At 35.7% G+C, this 13,006-nt stretch overlaps 2 protein-coding genes across 4 annotated transcripts; both read left to right on the forward strand.

The window, feature by feature from the left end:
• Nucleotides 1-560: 560 nt before the first annotated feature.
• LOC141898607 (LIM domain-binding protein 2-like) lies at nt 561-11,098 on the forward strand. Of its 3 annotated transcripts, none has more exons than XM_074784599.1 (10): nt 561-861; nt 1,862-1,998; nt 5,948-6,023; nt 6,362-6,464; nt 7,218-7,390; nt 7,505-7,633; nt 8,129-8,209; nt 8,337-8,466; nt 8,783-8,934; nt 9,661-11,098. In XM_074784599.1, the coding sequence occupies exons 2-10, from the start codon at nt 1,940-1,942 to the stop codon at nt 9,895-9,897; spliced, it is 1,140 nt and encodes a 379-aa protein (XP_074640700.1). In that variant the 5' UTR covers nt 561-861; nt 1,862-1,939; the 3' UTR covers nt 9,898-11,098. The 3 variants fall into 3 exon arrangements, with proteins under 3 accessions (XP_074640700.1, XP_074640703.1, XP_074640702.1); XM_074784602.1 differs by having other exon boundaries at nt 8,337-8,460; XM_074784601.1 differs by having other exon boundaries at nt 561-800.
• Nucleotides 11,099-11,920: 822 nt separating this feature from the next.
• On the forward strand, nt 11,921-12,940 carry LOC141900425 (UPF0390 protein zgc136864-like). Its single transcript, XM_074787318.1, has 3 exons — nt 11,921-12,107; nt 12,574-12,629; nt 12,732-12,940. The coding sequence occupies exons 1-3, from the start codon at nt 12,014-12,016 to the stop codon at nt 12,855-12,857; spliced, it is 276 nt and encodes a 91-aa protein (XP_074643419.1). The 5' UTR covers nt 11,921-12,013; the 3' UTR covers nt 12,858-12,940.
• Nucleotides 12,941-13,006: the final 66 nt, after the last annotated feature.

The raw sequence follows: 13,006 nt of genomic DNA on the forward strand, positions 1-13,006 counted from the left end.
AACAAACACCTTGAAGACTCATTATAATTGTTTTTGGGAAAGTGTCATTTGGAGCCAGTGACGTGTGTGTGGAGTAGGTCACTACATATTTACGCTGTTTAGTGTTTGTTGTCACCGAGAATAATTAATTTTCTAGGTATGCTAATCCCAGAGAGTATGATCGATTACAGACGAAGCATTACGTTGTGTCAGTCAGTTACGGTACCACTACTGACAGTCAAGTGTCCCACCAACCGATTTAATAACCAACCAAACTAACAACGTCAACTCTCGTCACTCTCTCTTCTCTATATTAATCAGCAAGGCAATATTTCACACCTACTCCAAAAGTAGGCTATACAACAAATACTGTTTCCATTGCTCATGGCTTTCCCAATATCAGAAACGGCGTTTTTTATGCGAATATGCCAGGAAAGTCATTTCTCAATGAATGAATAAAGTGTAAATTGAATTGACCGCGACTCCACCTTATTGGGATGATCTCGGAACACGGCTTCAGCTTGAACCGAATATATTAAGCTCCACTTTATCATCCACAATCTCTCGACTCAAATTCCAGACTAGTGTCTGTGTTACCGCAATTCCATTTTTTGCCAAAACTATCAGATCCGAGGCCAAGATACTGAAACCACTGATTCCTGAAATACTCGTTTGAATAATGGGGATGTGACTATGAGGACGATGATGAATAATGGGTACACGGCGCAATGAGAGCAAAACTAGCTTTCATTATGTGGCGCCACCGTGCGGCTAATAGTGTTACTATGGCGGCTGTAATTTCATGTTGTTCGTTTTACGAGGTACTTAAACTTCCTTTCTGAGGCAATCAAGCGCATCAAATACATAAATATCGTTGTAAAGGTAATCAGTTTCTGAACTGAACTTTATTTACACTATATGACGGCGGCTGACACTGTGCTAAATGGGTTAAGCCGTCAAGGATTAAAACTCCATCCGGCGATCAGACCGTCGTCGATTCTTTCTTTAACAAAAGTTTGACTCAAGATACTCAACCTTTTGCCCCTTTTCATTACCTCACACAGACCGACACATTCACCAGTCATCAGTTTTTCTAAGTAAATACTGGACTAAAATTATACCAAAAACAAAACCTGCTAATTTAGGTCCGTTATAACTTGCCTATCTCTCCATCTTCTCCACTACTGAATCTAAGAAAAGAGAAAAGAAACTGACAAAATGAAAAAAAATGAGAGGTTGGGAGAGGGTATTGTATAATTGCACTGGTCAGCCTGTAGGAAATATTCAAATAGTCTGAACTGAATGAAATATAATCAACTATCTCTTTAACAACTGCCAATTAAATATCAGTGTAAATTGATGAAATGAGTTTCCATCCCCCTGACCCTGGTTGTTCCCGGGTTAATACCGAATTCGATTCTCCTAATGACGATGGATTGGTATCCTTGAGACTTACATCTTGTGCGCCAAGTGCTTGTTGCAGTAATGGCTTAAAATTAGGGCCAGTCCTTGAAACCAGAATTAAGACCACGACTGCAAGAGAGCAACTGATTCCTGATTGGAATAGCTTATTGCTTATTTCTTATTTTTAGATGAGAAGAAATGATGATTTGCTTATCATATTCAATAAAATCGCCTTAAAAATCCTGAATCAGAAAATTATGTTTAACTGGCACCTGTGGATATAGAGGACCTAATTGATTAACAAAACAAATCAAGCTCTGAATGATCCGTTCTAACAAATTATTAGCACAATCCATTTTAAACGCCATTGATAGTCAAATGAGCTGCATCCTGTCATAGCCCTTACCGTAATTGCTAAAACGCACGCCAAAATTTCTGTGCAAATCTTTGATGAAATGAATTTTTTTTATACGAACAGGTTTAAACTGTCAGACTGGATCACCAGCCACAGTTTGTGCCAGGACCCTGGCCTCAAAATCAACCACCTCCACCTTACATGATGCCAGCGCCACGAATGCCAAGCCCTTTACCGAGGGATCCTGCCATGGCTATGCCGTAAGTATCATTCCAACTTTTTATTTGTACGTATGTAGTTTTGTCAGATTTGGTGTTACTTAACTTATGAATAGACACAGATGTGATTATAGTTGTGTGATGTGCAGTCATCATTTTTTGTTTAAATCGAAGTACATAATTGGAAATTTTGGTTCCGGTTAATTTTGAAGATTGTGATCGAAATTCAGTTTAACTTAACTGATTATGCTCAAATATTTTGTATTAACCTTAGCTAACTTAAGCTTATCAACTGTTGTGTTCATCATTGTTGACTAGATATTAAATAAAATTATAACCAGGAGAAGATCCACGGTCCAATCTCGACTACCTCACCAATGAAAAAGGCACATTTGCTTGGGAACAATACCATCAACCCCCAACCCAAAATACTTTTCAGATTAAGTGTACTTGGAAATTTTGACTCGTCAAACATTTTTAAAAGTTTCAAAGTCGATTTGAATTTTTTTCTGCCTTCATGTAGAGCAATTCGGAGTGCTTCACACGAGGCATAATCCACTCCTGATGAAAGATATATCAATTCCTAGTTTACCAATTTGGAAGATTATACTAGTGTAAATTGTGTAGAATTTAAGCTGAACATTTCTACTTGCTTGTCTTCATTTGATTTAAATCTTTTCCCTCTTTTTCCTTCTCTGCGCTTTAATCTATTTTTCTCTAATCACCACCATGATGTACCTTTGTCCTCCAGATCTGACTACGACTACAATTTGAGAGTAGTTACTCTTTCTAGAGTTCCACTACTGCCAAAAATATCGAAATACTCTTGAAATCAGAATAATTTTTAGTTCATTTTCTATTAGCCTTAACTACTTTACTCAATTTTCATTTTTTTGAAACCATTCAAATGAAACCTCATTTATACAAACTCTGATAATACAGATTTATTGCGTGAATCAAAATTGGAATTTTTTCCTAAAATAGGATGATTATTTATAATTTCATACTGAATAGAATGAACTATCGATTATAACAAAACAGATTTTCCTGTGCCCTGAAGTTCGTTGTACCGAGTTTCAACTGTAGAAACAAGAGATTTCAGGTATGGTAGTTGGGACTGCTCCTCGCCCCTCTCTCCTGTATCTGATGCAGGCACTTGTCGTCGTTAAGTTTATTCGTAACCACTTGTAAAACTACATCAGCAATATTTACCAACTTATCACCTTTTATCGCGTTACCGCGGTTACTATCAGACGCTATTCACGTTACTAGGCAACTAAACTTCGGATAAAGTGTCCAATGTTTGGACATAAAAGTTACATGAGCTCACAGTATTTCATATCTGTTACTGGTGGCTTTCATTCTGCTACGTCTCTGATATCATCTAACAGTTATTTGCCTACTTGGTATGTATTGTATTATAGTGTATTGCATGTATTCTGTTTTTCTTACGAATTGGATTTAAATATTTGAGTTTGTTATACTTTAATCTAAAGATATATTTGAAGTCGAGGTAATTTTCAGTAATTTTTTGTCGTCATTCCTGACCACTTTGGGAGTAGTTTCTGCCCTTTTAAGAGCTCATCTATTCCCAAAAAATATTTGAACACTCTCGAAATCAGACTTATTTTTAGTTCATTTTCGATTAAACAACTATTTTGATGTCAAATTATTCTAATTTGTGTTGAAACTACTACGATTAGAGATATCAGGTGATCTCATCTGTGTTGTATTAATCAAGAAAATTTCTCTCATCAATTTATTCAAATTCGTGCAAAGTGATTTGAAGACTTTCATCAATTTTTTAAAGACAATTCATAATCAATGAAGAATTTTGTTCTGCTTTTAACATACAGCGAAGTGTACCGTCGACCGGTATATAAAGAATTTATGTATGAAAAACATTATAATTTAGTCTGAAAGCTGTGAATTATCATTCATTTGACAGAAATATTATCTAATTATATGTAATTATCCATATACTACGTGGTGTAGGTCAACTGAGTATGGATTGATTTATTAATGTAGGTTTTTATCATGCCAGTAATCCACAGCACTGTTGTGTCTGAGTCTTACAAAATGTTCAAATAATTTGAGGTTGTTCAAGGCCCCTACGAACTCTCCCTTAAACTCTCTTGAGCAGGTTTTTCTTTGTGGTAGATAGTGTGATAGTTTGCTGATAGATGGCACCATAGATTCAGTTCTCTCATTACAGCGAAACCGCTACTGAAATTTCATTAAATTTACTGCTAAAAATATCGTGTTTAAGAATGTTTTCAACTATGCAGTATATATTCTATTCAATACAATAGTCAATGAAAATATGATTCACTATTTTAAGGAATTAAATTCATCTGTTTTTTTTCTGTCTCTGATAGTTTTGCAGTTATTTAATGCCCTGATAATATTTTCCTAAACAAATAATTAAATTCACTCTCATCCCTGATTCAGGGATATGTTTTTTTGTCTGTGCAGATTAAAAAAACGATGCTTCAATTTCATAGCTGTGAGATAAGTTTTTCCATAATTTTTTGGTCGAAGCTGAATTCATTTGTTACAATCGACAAAATGTGTTGCCGTGGCAACATTTACAATGCTTTTGTCTTAATTTACGAAACTTTTCTATAAGTTTCGTACCAGATCGAGTTTTGGGTTGATATTTTATTGTGCTTTGCTCCGATCTTCACTCTGTCGATTCTTGCCGATTTCAATGGTTACCATGGTAACATTAGCTGCCACTGTATAAAACTCGGAGCCGAGTAATGGGGATGTACCATGTGATAGGGAGATAGATCGGGTGAGTTTAAATCGGTCGGAGGGGTGGTAGCGATGTTTCACCTGTACGCAATGAAGGAATAGATATTGATTATTTTGGTCCAGTCAGCATCCCCTCATCGAGCATCATTCTCTATGACAATAAGCTAGTCCACATCCTTACAGTTAAATATATATATATATATATATATATAAATATATATATATATATATACATACTTACAGTAATATTCGTACATAAAGCTGTACGATTGGAGGCAAATTGTTTAGATTTTATGTGCTTCATCTTTCTCTTATTCTCATTTTATTTGAATATTTCTTACTCAGAATCTCTTTATTCCCTTTATGTAATGTTTTCTTAAAGATGTTATACGAAATATATTCCAATACAATGTTTTGAATTATTAACGCTGAAGCTGCTGGATTTGCTAATAGTACGATATCGAACATCCATTTCAGTTAAAAGTTTAATCGCGATTGAAAATTCTCTTAAGATTGGCGTATATTTTTGTAGGGTTATTTCTGAGTGATTATTAAGATAAAAGCCCATTTCATAATGGGAGTCAATATGATGTATTAAACTTTGAAAGAAATATCTTAATTCGACTCTGAAAAAATGGGTTTTAACCCGTGAACCACCATCACTCGGCGCACATATCTAATACGCTTAACCCTTATATAGCTATGCTGGGTGTACTTTTAACCCATTCATGGCCACCCGTAGATTATATTGTCACGTATTAGAAAGTGACACAGGTTGTATGTGTCGCATGTATTGAACTGTACGCGGCTTGTATTGGCAATTCTCCAATGTATTCGCATTGATCTTAGAACAGAGCATATTGAGGTTTTCCCTACCCAATGACTCGATTTTTATGCAAATGGCAGCGCGTGGAGCAGGTTCCATACTGCATGTATAATAGTTAACTGAAGCCAATCGGATTGTCAGAGATGCAGTGAGCGCGATGTATATATTATACACTGCTGGGAAATACGTATATCTGCTGTTTACACCGGTTTTATGATGGAATAAAATTTCTCGTCAAACTTTATCCGTATCGTAGAGGAGTGTTTAATCTAGTCAAATGATGATGAACATGTTAGACGGTGGTCAGATGCCCATGGGGCCTGGCCCGGGCCCTAAAGGACCCATGAATCCGGGAATGACACCGGATCCTTACTATAGTCCTCAATTTGCTCCTGCTCCTTGTTACAGGCGACATACTCCTTATATGGGGCAACCGGATTACAGGATTTATGAACTTAATAAACGTTTACAGCAAAGAACCGAGGTAAGTTCTACTGCTTACTATTTCACGTCACTAATCGTCACATAAACTTCACATTTTATAAATTATGGAAAAACTGTGTTGACTACTGAAACTATATGCATTAATACAAATCAGACGAGTTGATTGTCTGATTATATTCAATGTGTAACATTAGATTGATATATAGTTGGGTACAGTTTGCATTTAGCGTTGTTGATGCATGTATTACACGCCGAGTCTATTGTATTGATAATGTATACAGACAGCAGTAGTACTACATTTTAATTCACGTATCTGAAACCTGAAAAGTGCTGTATTTTCAATATGAAATCCTACAATATTGTGTCGTATATTTGCAGGAAAGTGACAATCTGTGGTGGGATGCATTCTGTACAGAATTTTTTGAAGATGATGCGACGCTTACGTTGTCATTTTGTTTAGAAGATGGACCAAAGAGATATAGTACGTGTTGATGGTTCGATTAGTCTTTGTTCAAAAACTCACACCGAAGTCATCACTAGAAATGGTTTCCTGATATAACCCGAGCTAATTTGAGACTCAATATTAAACCATAGCCATATAACATTAGGTAGACATACTGAGCCTGGGGGTAAGATCTGAGGGTCTTACCAAATCTATTGGGCAAAATTATCAGAAAAGAATATTCTGGCAGTGATGCATCGTTTTGACAGGCAATATACCTTTTTTGGACAAAATTGTGCCTTTGTTTCACAGAAAGTGCCCTTTAAAGAAACATAGTGCCCAAAGGCCGTTCTGTGATTTTCTGAAGGGGTTGGACCAGAATTTCTGGTCCAAAATAATTCTGTAATATTTTGAATGGGTGCTTTATTTCAAAAGGGTGGATTTGGCCACATGAGCACATGCAGGCTTGATGCATTGGAGGAGAAATTTATGAAAATTTGGGGCAAAAGAAGGCTTTTCTGGTTTTATTCCTCAAATTACTGAACTTTGGAGCATATTTGAATATATTCTTATTTTTCATTGCCAAAGAAAATGTTCCTAACTTTTTGGAGGGCACATTTGAACATACTTTGAAATGGGTGTTAATCCGCACTTGGTGCCAATTTTTACGTTACGTGCCTTAGAATGAATAGGGCTCTCGAGGTTTTGAGGGTCTTACAGAAATTCCGCGCCTGGATCCATCCACCTATGAAGTCTCCGATCTGAAACTTTATATTTATGTTTGTTTTGTAGCTATAGGAAGAACTTTGATACCGAGATATTTCCGCAGTATTTTTGAAGGTGGCGTAACAGATTTATATTATATATTAAAACATCCCAAAGAATCATTCCATAATACGACATTAACGTTAGACTGCGATCAGGCTATGATGGTTACCCACCACGGTAAACCTATGTTTACCAAGGTTTGTATACCGGTACATTAAAATTTCTTAAAATCAAATTCGAAATTCTATTCGAGTCACTCGCGTTTCCCTCGAGACTGCATCGAAAACAAGTTATGATTTTGTCGTATATAGGTAATAACGGAAGGCCGATTGATATTAGAATTTACATTTGATGATCTTATGAGAATTCGTTCTTGGCATTTTGCAACAAGGCAGCATCGTGAATTAATACCACGTAGTGTGATAGCCATGCAGGTACATGTACGTTGTTTTTCTTATATTTCCCTCATCATTTCCTATACGAATTGTTTTATAGATAAAACAAATAATGCTCGTTGAATCCATACTCAGGGGTCAGATTGATGTGAATAATTGATGTCTGTTTCAAGAAATTGTGAAAAAATAAAATCATGAAAATGGTGAAAAATCTAAGAAAAGTGTATAGCAAAATGTTTTTATCTCCTTTCTTTGTCATTTTCTGAGGAGGTGAGAATTTATGCATAAGTTGGGTTAAGTTTTAAGAATTTTATTTCAATCTGTCCCGATATTGTTCAGTAACTGCTTATGTCATTGTACCTTGACATAGAAAAATGTGCAAAAATCATGAAATATTATGTGAAAAATCCTGGTGTTGTGAAAAAACCAATAGTTAAGATATGAAAAATCTGAAAATTCACTGAGTTGATCAATCTGAGCCCTGATACTGTATAACTGGCTAAACTTATACTTAATTGTTTTTTGTTTTGATGTTTACAGCAGGATCCAGCGATGGTTGAACAGCTCTCAAAAAACATCACGCGACAAGGATTAACAAATTATACTTTAAATTTTCTAAGAGTGAGTACAGATTTTCGATTGCTTTTCAGATGAGCTGAATAAAGAGCCATGGAAATTTCCGATTGTAGACGATAAGTTGAATTTTAAGTAGAAACTTCTTAATTGTATTATTTTCTCTGTTCGATAGTTATGTGTTATATTAGAACCAATGCAAGAACTGATGTCAAGGCACAAGGCGTACGGTTTAAATCCTCGAGACTGTCTCAAAACGACGTTATTTCAAAAATGGCAGAGAATGGTAGCTCCGCCAGGTAAAGGTGTGCTATCTATCATCAACATTTTTATTATTTTTACATTTTTTGACTTATGAAATATCGATTACTGTAATATGGATCGATTGAAAATAATTCACAAGATACAACATTTTGGTTAATATTCTTTCCAAAGTTTTCAATTTTCCCTTTTAAACACATTAAGATAATTTCCCAACAAAATTATGTCTTGACAATTTTTATTTGCAAGTGTTTATCTTATGGAGTTTAAACACTAAAACCATTTAGTTTGGTCAGAACTCGGTTTCCTGTTCAATTTGATACGAAATTCAATGCAAATTTTGATATCATTTGATTACAGAAAGTCAACGTCAACCGAATAAACGTAGAAAACGTAAATCATCAGCGAGCACGAACGCATCAGTGAATAGTGTTGGTAATAGTGGCGGTAAACAAAAGCGATCTCCAGGACCACAATCGGCTTCATTTAATATCTCATCATCAGTACCTGGTGTAAGTATCAACCCAAACATGTACCAGCCTTTCCCCACCCCTTTGTATCATCTGTGGGTCAAAAATATCTCTTAATGGGATGAATGGGTAGGTATCCCCTTCATCCTCCTGGGGCCAGTTTTATAGATTACCTGTAATTTTCCTATCTAGAATTAATTCAATTGACAAATCATTTGGTGAAAAACCCTTGGGTTAAAGTTAAGAATAGATCTAATCTATAGAACTGGTTCGTTTTGTTAGTGTATCACGTTAACACACGACCTGTCTGTGTAAACTGGTGATGTATTTTCATCTAAAGCTATTATCTAAAAGATTATATAACTGTGTACGTTGATGGTGTTAGTTTGTCATCAGCTTCTTAATGAAATCAGTAGAAGAAACTTAAGCATTTTAATCATTTCAAATGTCAACTGTTTGTCTGAACATTTGACACTTTGGTAGATTACTTAGTGTATATGGTGTTTAGATTGTATAGAATGGCTGATGGCTGGCTTTCATGGGTTGCTGAATCCATACTTGTAAATATCCCAAAATAGTAGTACAGTATATTTATTTTTTCAGGATGTTATGGTAGTTGGGGAACCAACACTTATGGGTGGGGACAGTACTGATGAGGATATACGCCTAATAACACGATTAGAAAATGATAATAACAAAGAGAACACCTAGTTTGCCATCTAGTGGTCATGTTGTGAACTAATATGTACATGTTGTACATGTTTTCAGGATGTAATGGTGGTTGGGGAACCGACGTTGATGGGAGGGGAGTTCGGCGATGAGGACGAACGATTAATAACACGTCTCGAGAATACGCAGTACGAACCGAACAATGGAGATGACGATCCTAATAATTACCACAGTTCAGCGGCGTTGAAGTCCGGACCGTGGGGACAACCGCCTCCAGATAGTAAAACTCCCCAACCTCCTAATCCTCCGAACTCTACCGAAGATAAGAAAGACTGAGAAATCAAAAATGGATAACATATTTTACCTTGCCAGTATACGATACAACGGATGGATTATCGCGCAGTGTCCATAGCAACACGCCCGCGGTGCACGTCGATGCATTGTTGGCGTGCGATAACGTCAAGAACGCACATACTCTCGGAGAGGGAGACTAGTAGAGACACCTGGTGGATTACTACAACAGCCTGGTCGATATAGACGTGGTCGGTTTCCCATGTGCAATAGTGAAGTGCGAGTCAGAGAGAATTTGACAGCTGTTAGAATTAACTGTATAATAATATAGGTCAGTCGTTTGACCTACGTGAACTTTTATAAAAAATGTAAAATAAGTAAACTTAAGATCTGAGTTATTTCATGAGTAAATAATTAATTTGTTGTATGTACAGTTAGTTAGTTGATCCTGGTCCTATTTATATAAACAGAAAACTGACAGGTTCTATATATACAGTGGTGGATTAACTAAACCCACACTTTCTCTTCTTGAGTTGAAATTATGACGAAGGAAAAATAGAATCCTTACAGTAAATTAATGGGTAATCGTTTATATTCAGTGAAATTAATGTTTGTTGTGTTGAGTGAATTGACCACTGTGTAAGAGGCTTGAATTTCTAGAGAACATGTATGTAGTCGATTTAGTATTTATTGTTGAATATTTAACTGTTATACAGAGATTGTATACAGTAATACATGCTATATTAGTTTCTCAAACTCGGGGGCCCTTTCTGTAACAGTGATTACAACTGTGAATCTCTCTCTTTCTCTTTGTCTATTCCGAGTTCATGGGTTCGATTTTGATTTTTATTAGTATCAAAATTGTATGAATTGTTCTTGGAAGTAGACAAAATGATCTGTTTCTGACATTATATCACCCCTGTAACTTGGGCTAGATAGTTATAGATTTCAACACAAGATGGCAGCATCTACCTACATGTGAGATGAAGCTAGATCGAATCTACTCAGAACCCATGAATTCTGAATATTTTGTATTTATTCCGTAATCAAACTTCTGGAATGATTTTAGTTTGTAATCTCCTGTTTTCGAGCTATTTGGTATTGTTAGAATATATTTGAATCACTGCCTTTTTTAAAGGGGAGAATACATTTTCTTATTCCAGACATTAAAACTTTATTTTGTAATGTGTCTGAACGTAATGTATGTCGCACGTTTCTGTGGCCAGAATTTCTACAGACTAATAAAAACTCCTTTCATTTGAAAGTTATAATTAAGATACATTTATCAGGTGTTTTGCTTTTATTTCTGATTAGGGATCGTTTGAGTTGAGCGGATCGGTGAAGTGATCAACAATCTCTATCTGCAATTATTGAAAGTGACTCAAAGCCCTTTTGAAAAGCAGATTCTTCTTTTGATAAAGCTTCAGCGTTGATAGAATTATACGTTTCAAACAAAATAGTACCAGCAAAAATTCATGAAGACTAAAGTCTATGAATTTTTCATCGGACGCAGCCCACTGAACATTTATTACTCGCACATTTATTACTGCCACAGTAGCATAATCGGTCTTGAACTTGAACTTATTTTACAACTCAAACCACATTACAGTGATACATTGAGGATACAGGAATTATCATGTAAAAACAGTTACAAAGAAATGTCGAAAAAGAACAAATTTAGCAATATTCTAACCGTCACGTGCTGCCCCTAGATATAACGTTTGCGGCGAATATGTGAACTAATTTAATCCCCGCATGCCACAGTTGGAATAATGGGCTATCGGGTTAGTTCATATATTTACCGTCAATGATATACATAGCGGCAGCACTTAACGGTCAAGTTCTGACAACCCACTGGCGCGGAACATGACCGGCCGGACAATTTTGTGAAACGTTTTGTCAAGAAATTGTCCTACAAGAGAGCTTAGCAAGTTGATCCAATTCTGATCAATATGTGGCACAAAGTTTAGTTGCATGCCTACCTAAGGCGATTAGATCAAATGAACAAAAGAAAACGGCGGTGATAAAAACATTTAGCCGACTGGTGCTGCCGTCAGGGACAAATTTATACCACAAGGGGGTGCACCGGTAGATTATCAGAAACTCACTGATTTTAATTTTTTAAATTAGGTACTCGTGTTGATTCACATTTGGCTTCATAATGCCTCAAGGAAAGATCAAAGTTAAAGCCCAACTACCAAGTGGTACGAAGCAAAAATCAGGGCCGCGCAAAATACCAAAATTAAAGAAAGGACGTAAGTGTTTTTGTCACTTTTGTTAATTTTTACTTCCTTTTTTTACTTCCTTATCCTATTTTAAGATAAACCAATAAAAATTAACAATAGGAGCCATTGCAGTTTATCAATCAGGTGTTCTTAGTGGTTTTGTACCTAATCTAACCATACAATAAGACTATTCTTTATTAACGCTAACCCCACACACCACAGCACTAGAGGGTCTAATATTAGGTAGTTAGTTATCTACTCGTTGGTGGTCAACTTTTATAATCGCACGAGCTTATACCTGTGGTATGTCCTATCGTGAGACCACATACAGGTTATTGATTAATGTTGTTAAAGTTCGTAAGAATTCTACGAAAGATATTGGAAAATGGATGGCATCAAGATATTATGTTGACCAGCTAAAACGATTTATGAGTCGATGTATAAATCAAGAAAGTATCTCAAATCCATTCTTACAATTCTCATTTCATTTTTACAGCTCATATTCTGAAGCCGAAGAAACCAAGACACATCGATGGTGCTAAGTTAAAAGAGGTTAGTACTATCAAATAGTGTCAAATGATATTACAAATCTGTGTAAGATATACGACTATTCCTTTAGTGAAATCTGTATATAATTACTGTTTCTATTTTCAGGCAATTTCCAAAACGATTAGTCAAAATGTCGAATCGCAAGTGATTTCAAGAGCGGCCACAATTGAAAATAAGTCTCTGAACGTATTAAAAACAAACTCAACAACAAAGAAAAAGAAGAAATCCTAATTTACGTTGATAATGGACGTTGTTGTCTGTCATTGTTTTGTACAAATGAGAAAAATAAATGTATTTAAAACCTGTTGGAGGCCTTCAGTGAAACAAACTCTTGATTTCATCTTTCGGGTTCATTGGATATACTGTATCAAATGGAGGAA

Source organism: Tubulanus polymorphus, chromosome 2 (genome assembly GCF_964204645.1).
Source record: "Tubulanus polymorphus chromosome 2, tnTubPoly1.2, whole genome shotgun sequence".
In the NCBI taxonomy this organism is placed as follows: domain Eukaryota; kingdom Metazoa; phylum Nemertea; class Palaeonemertea; order Tubulaniformes; family Tubulanidae; genus Tubulanus; species Tubulanus polymorphus.

Bases quoted from the DNA above. Each gene is read 5' to 3' on its own strand.
- LOC141898607 (XM_074784599.1), top strand. From the start codon at position 1,940: ATGATGCCAGCGCCACGAATGCCAAGCCCTTTACCGAGGGATCCTGCC. The intron at 6,465-7,217 runs GTACGTGTTGAT...TTTGTTTTGTAG, and splicing joins AGATGGACCAAAGAGATATA to CTATAGGAAGAACTTTGATA. The intron at 8,467-8,782 runs GTGTGCTATCTA...ATTTGATTACAG, and splicing joins GGTAGCTCCGCCAGGTAAAG to AAAGTCAACGTCAACCGAAT.
- LOC141900425 (XM_074787318.1), top strand. From the start codon at position 12,014: ATGCCTCAAGGAAAGATCAAAGTTAAAGCCCAACTACCAAGTGGTACG. The intron at 12,108-12,573 runs GTAAGTGTTTTT...TCATTTTTACAG, and splicing joins ACCAAAATTAAAGAAAGGAC to CTCATATTCTGAAGCCGAAG. The intron at 12,630-12,731 runs GTTAGTACTATC...TTCTATTTTCAG, and splicing joins ATGGTGCTAAGTTAAAAGAG to GCAATTTCCAAAACGATTAG.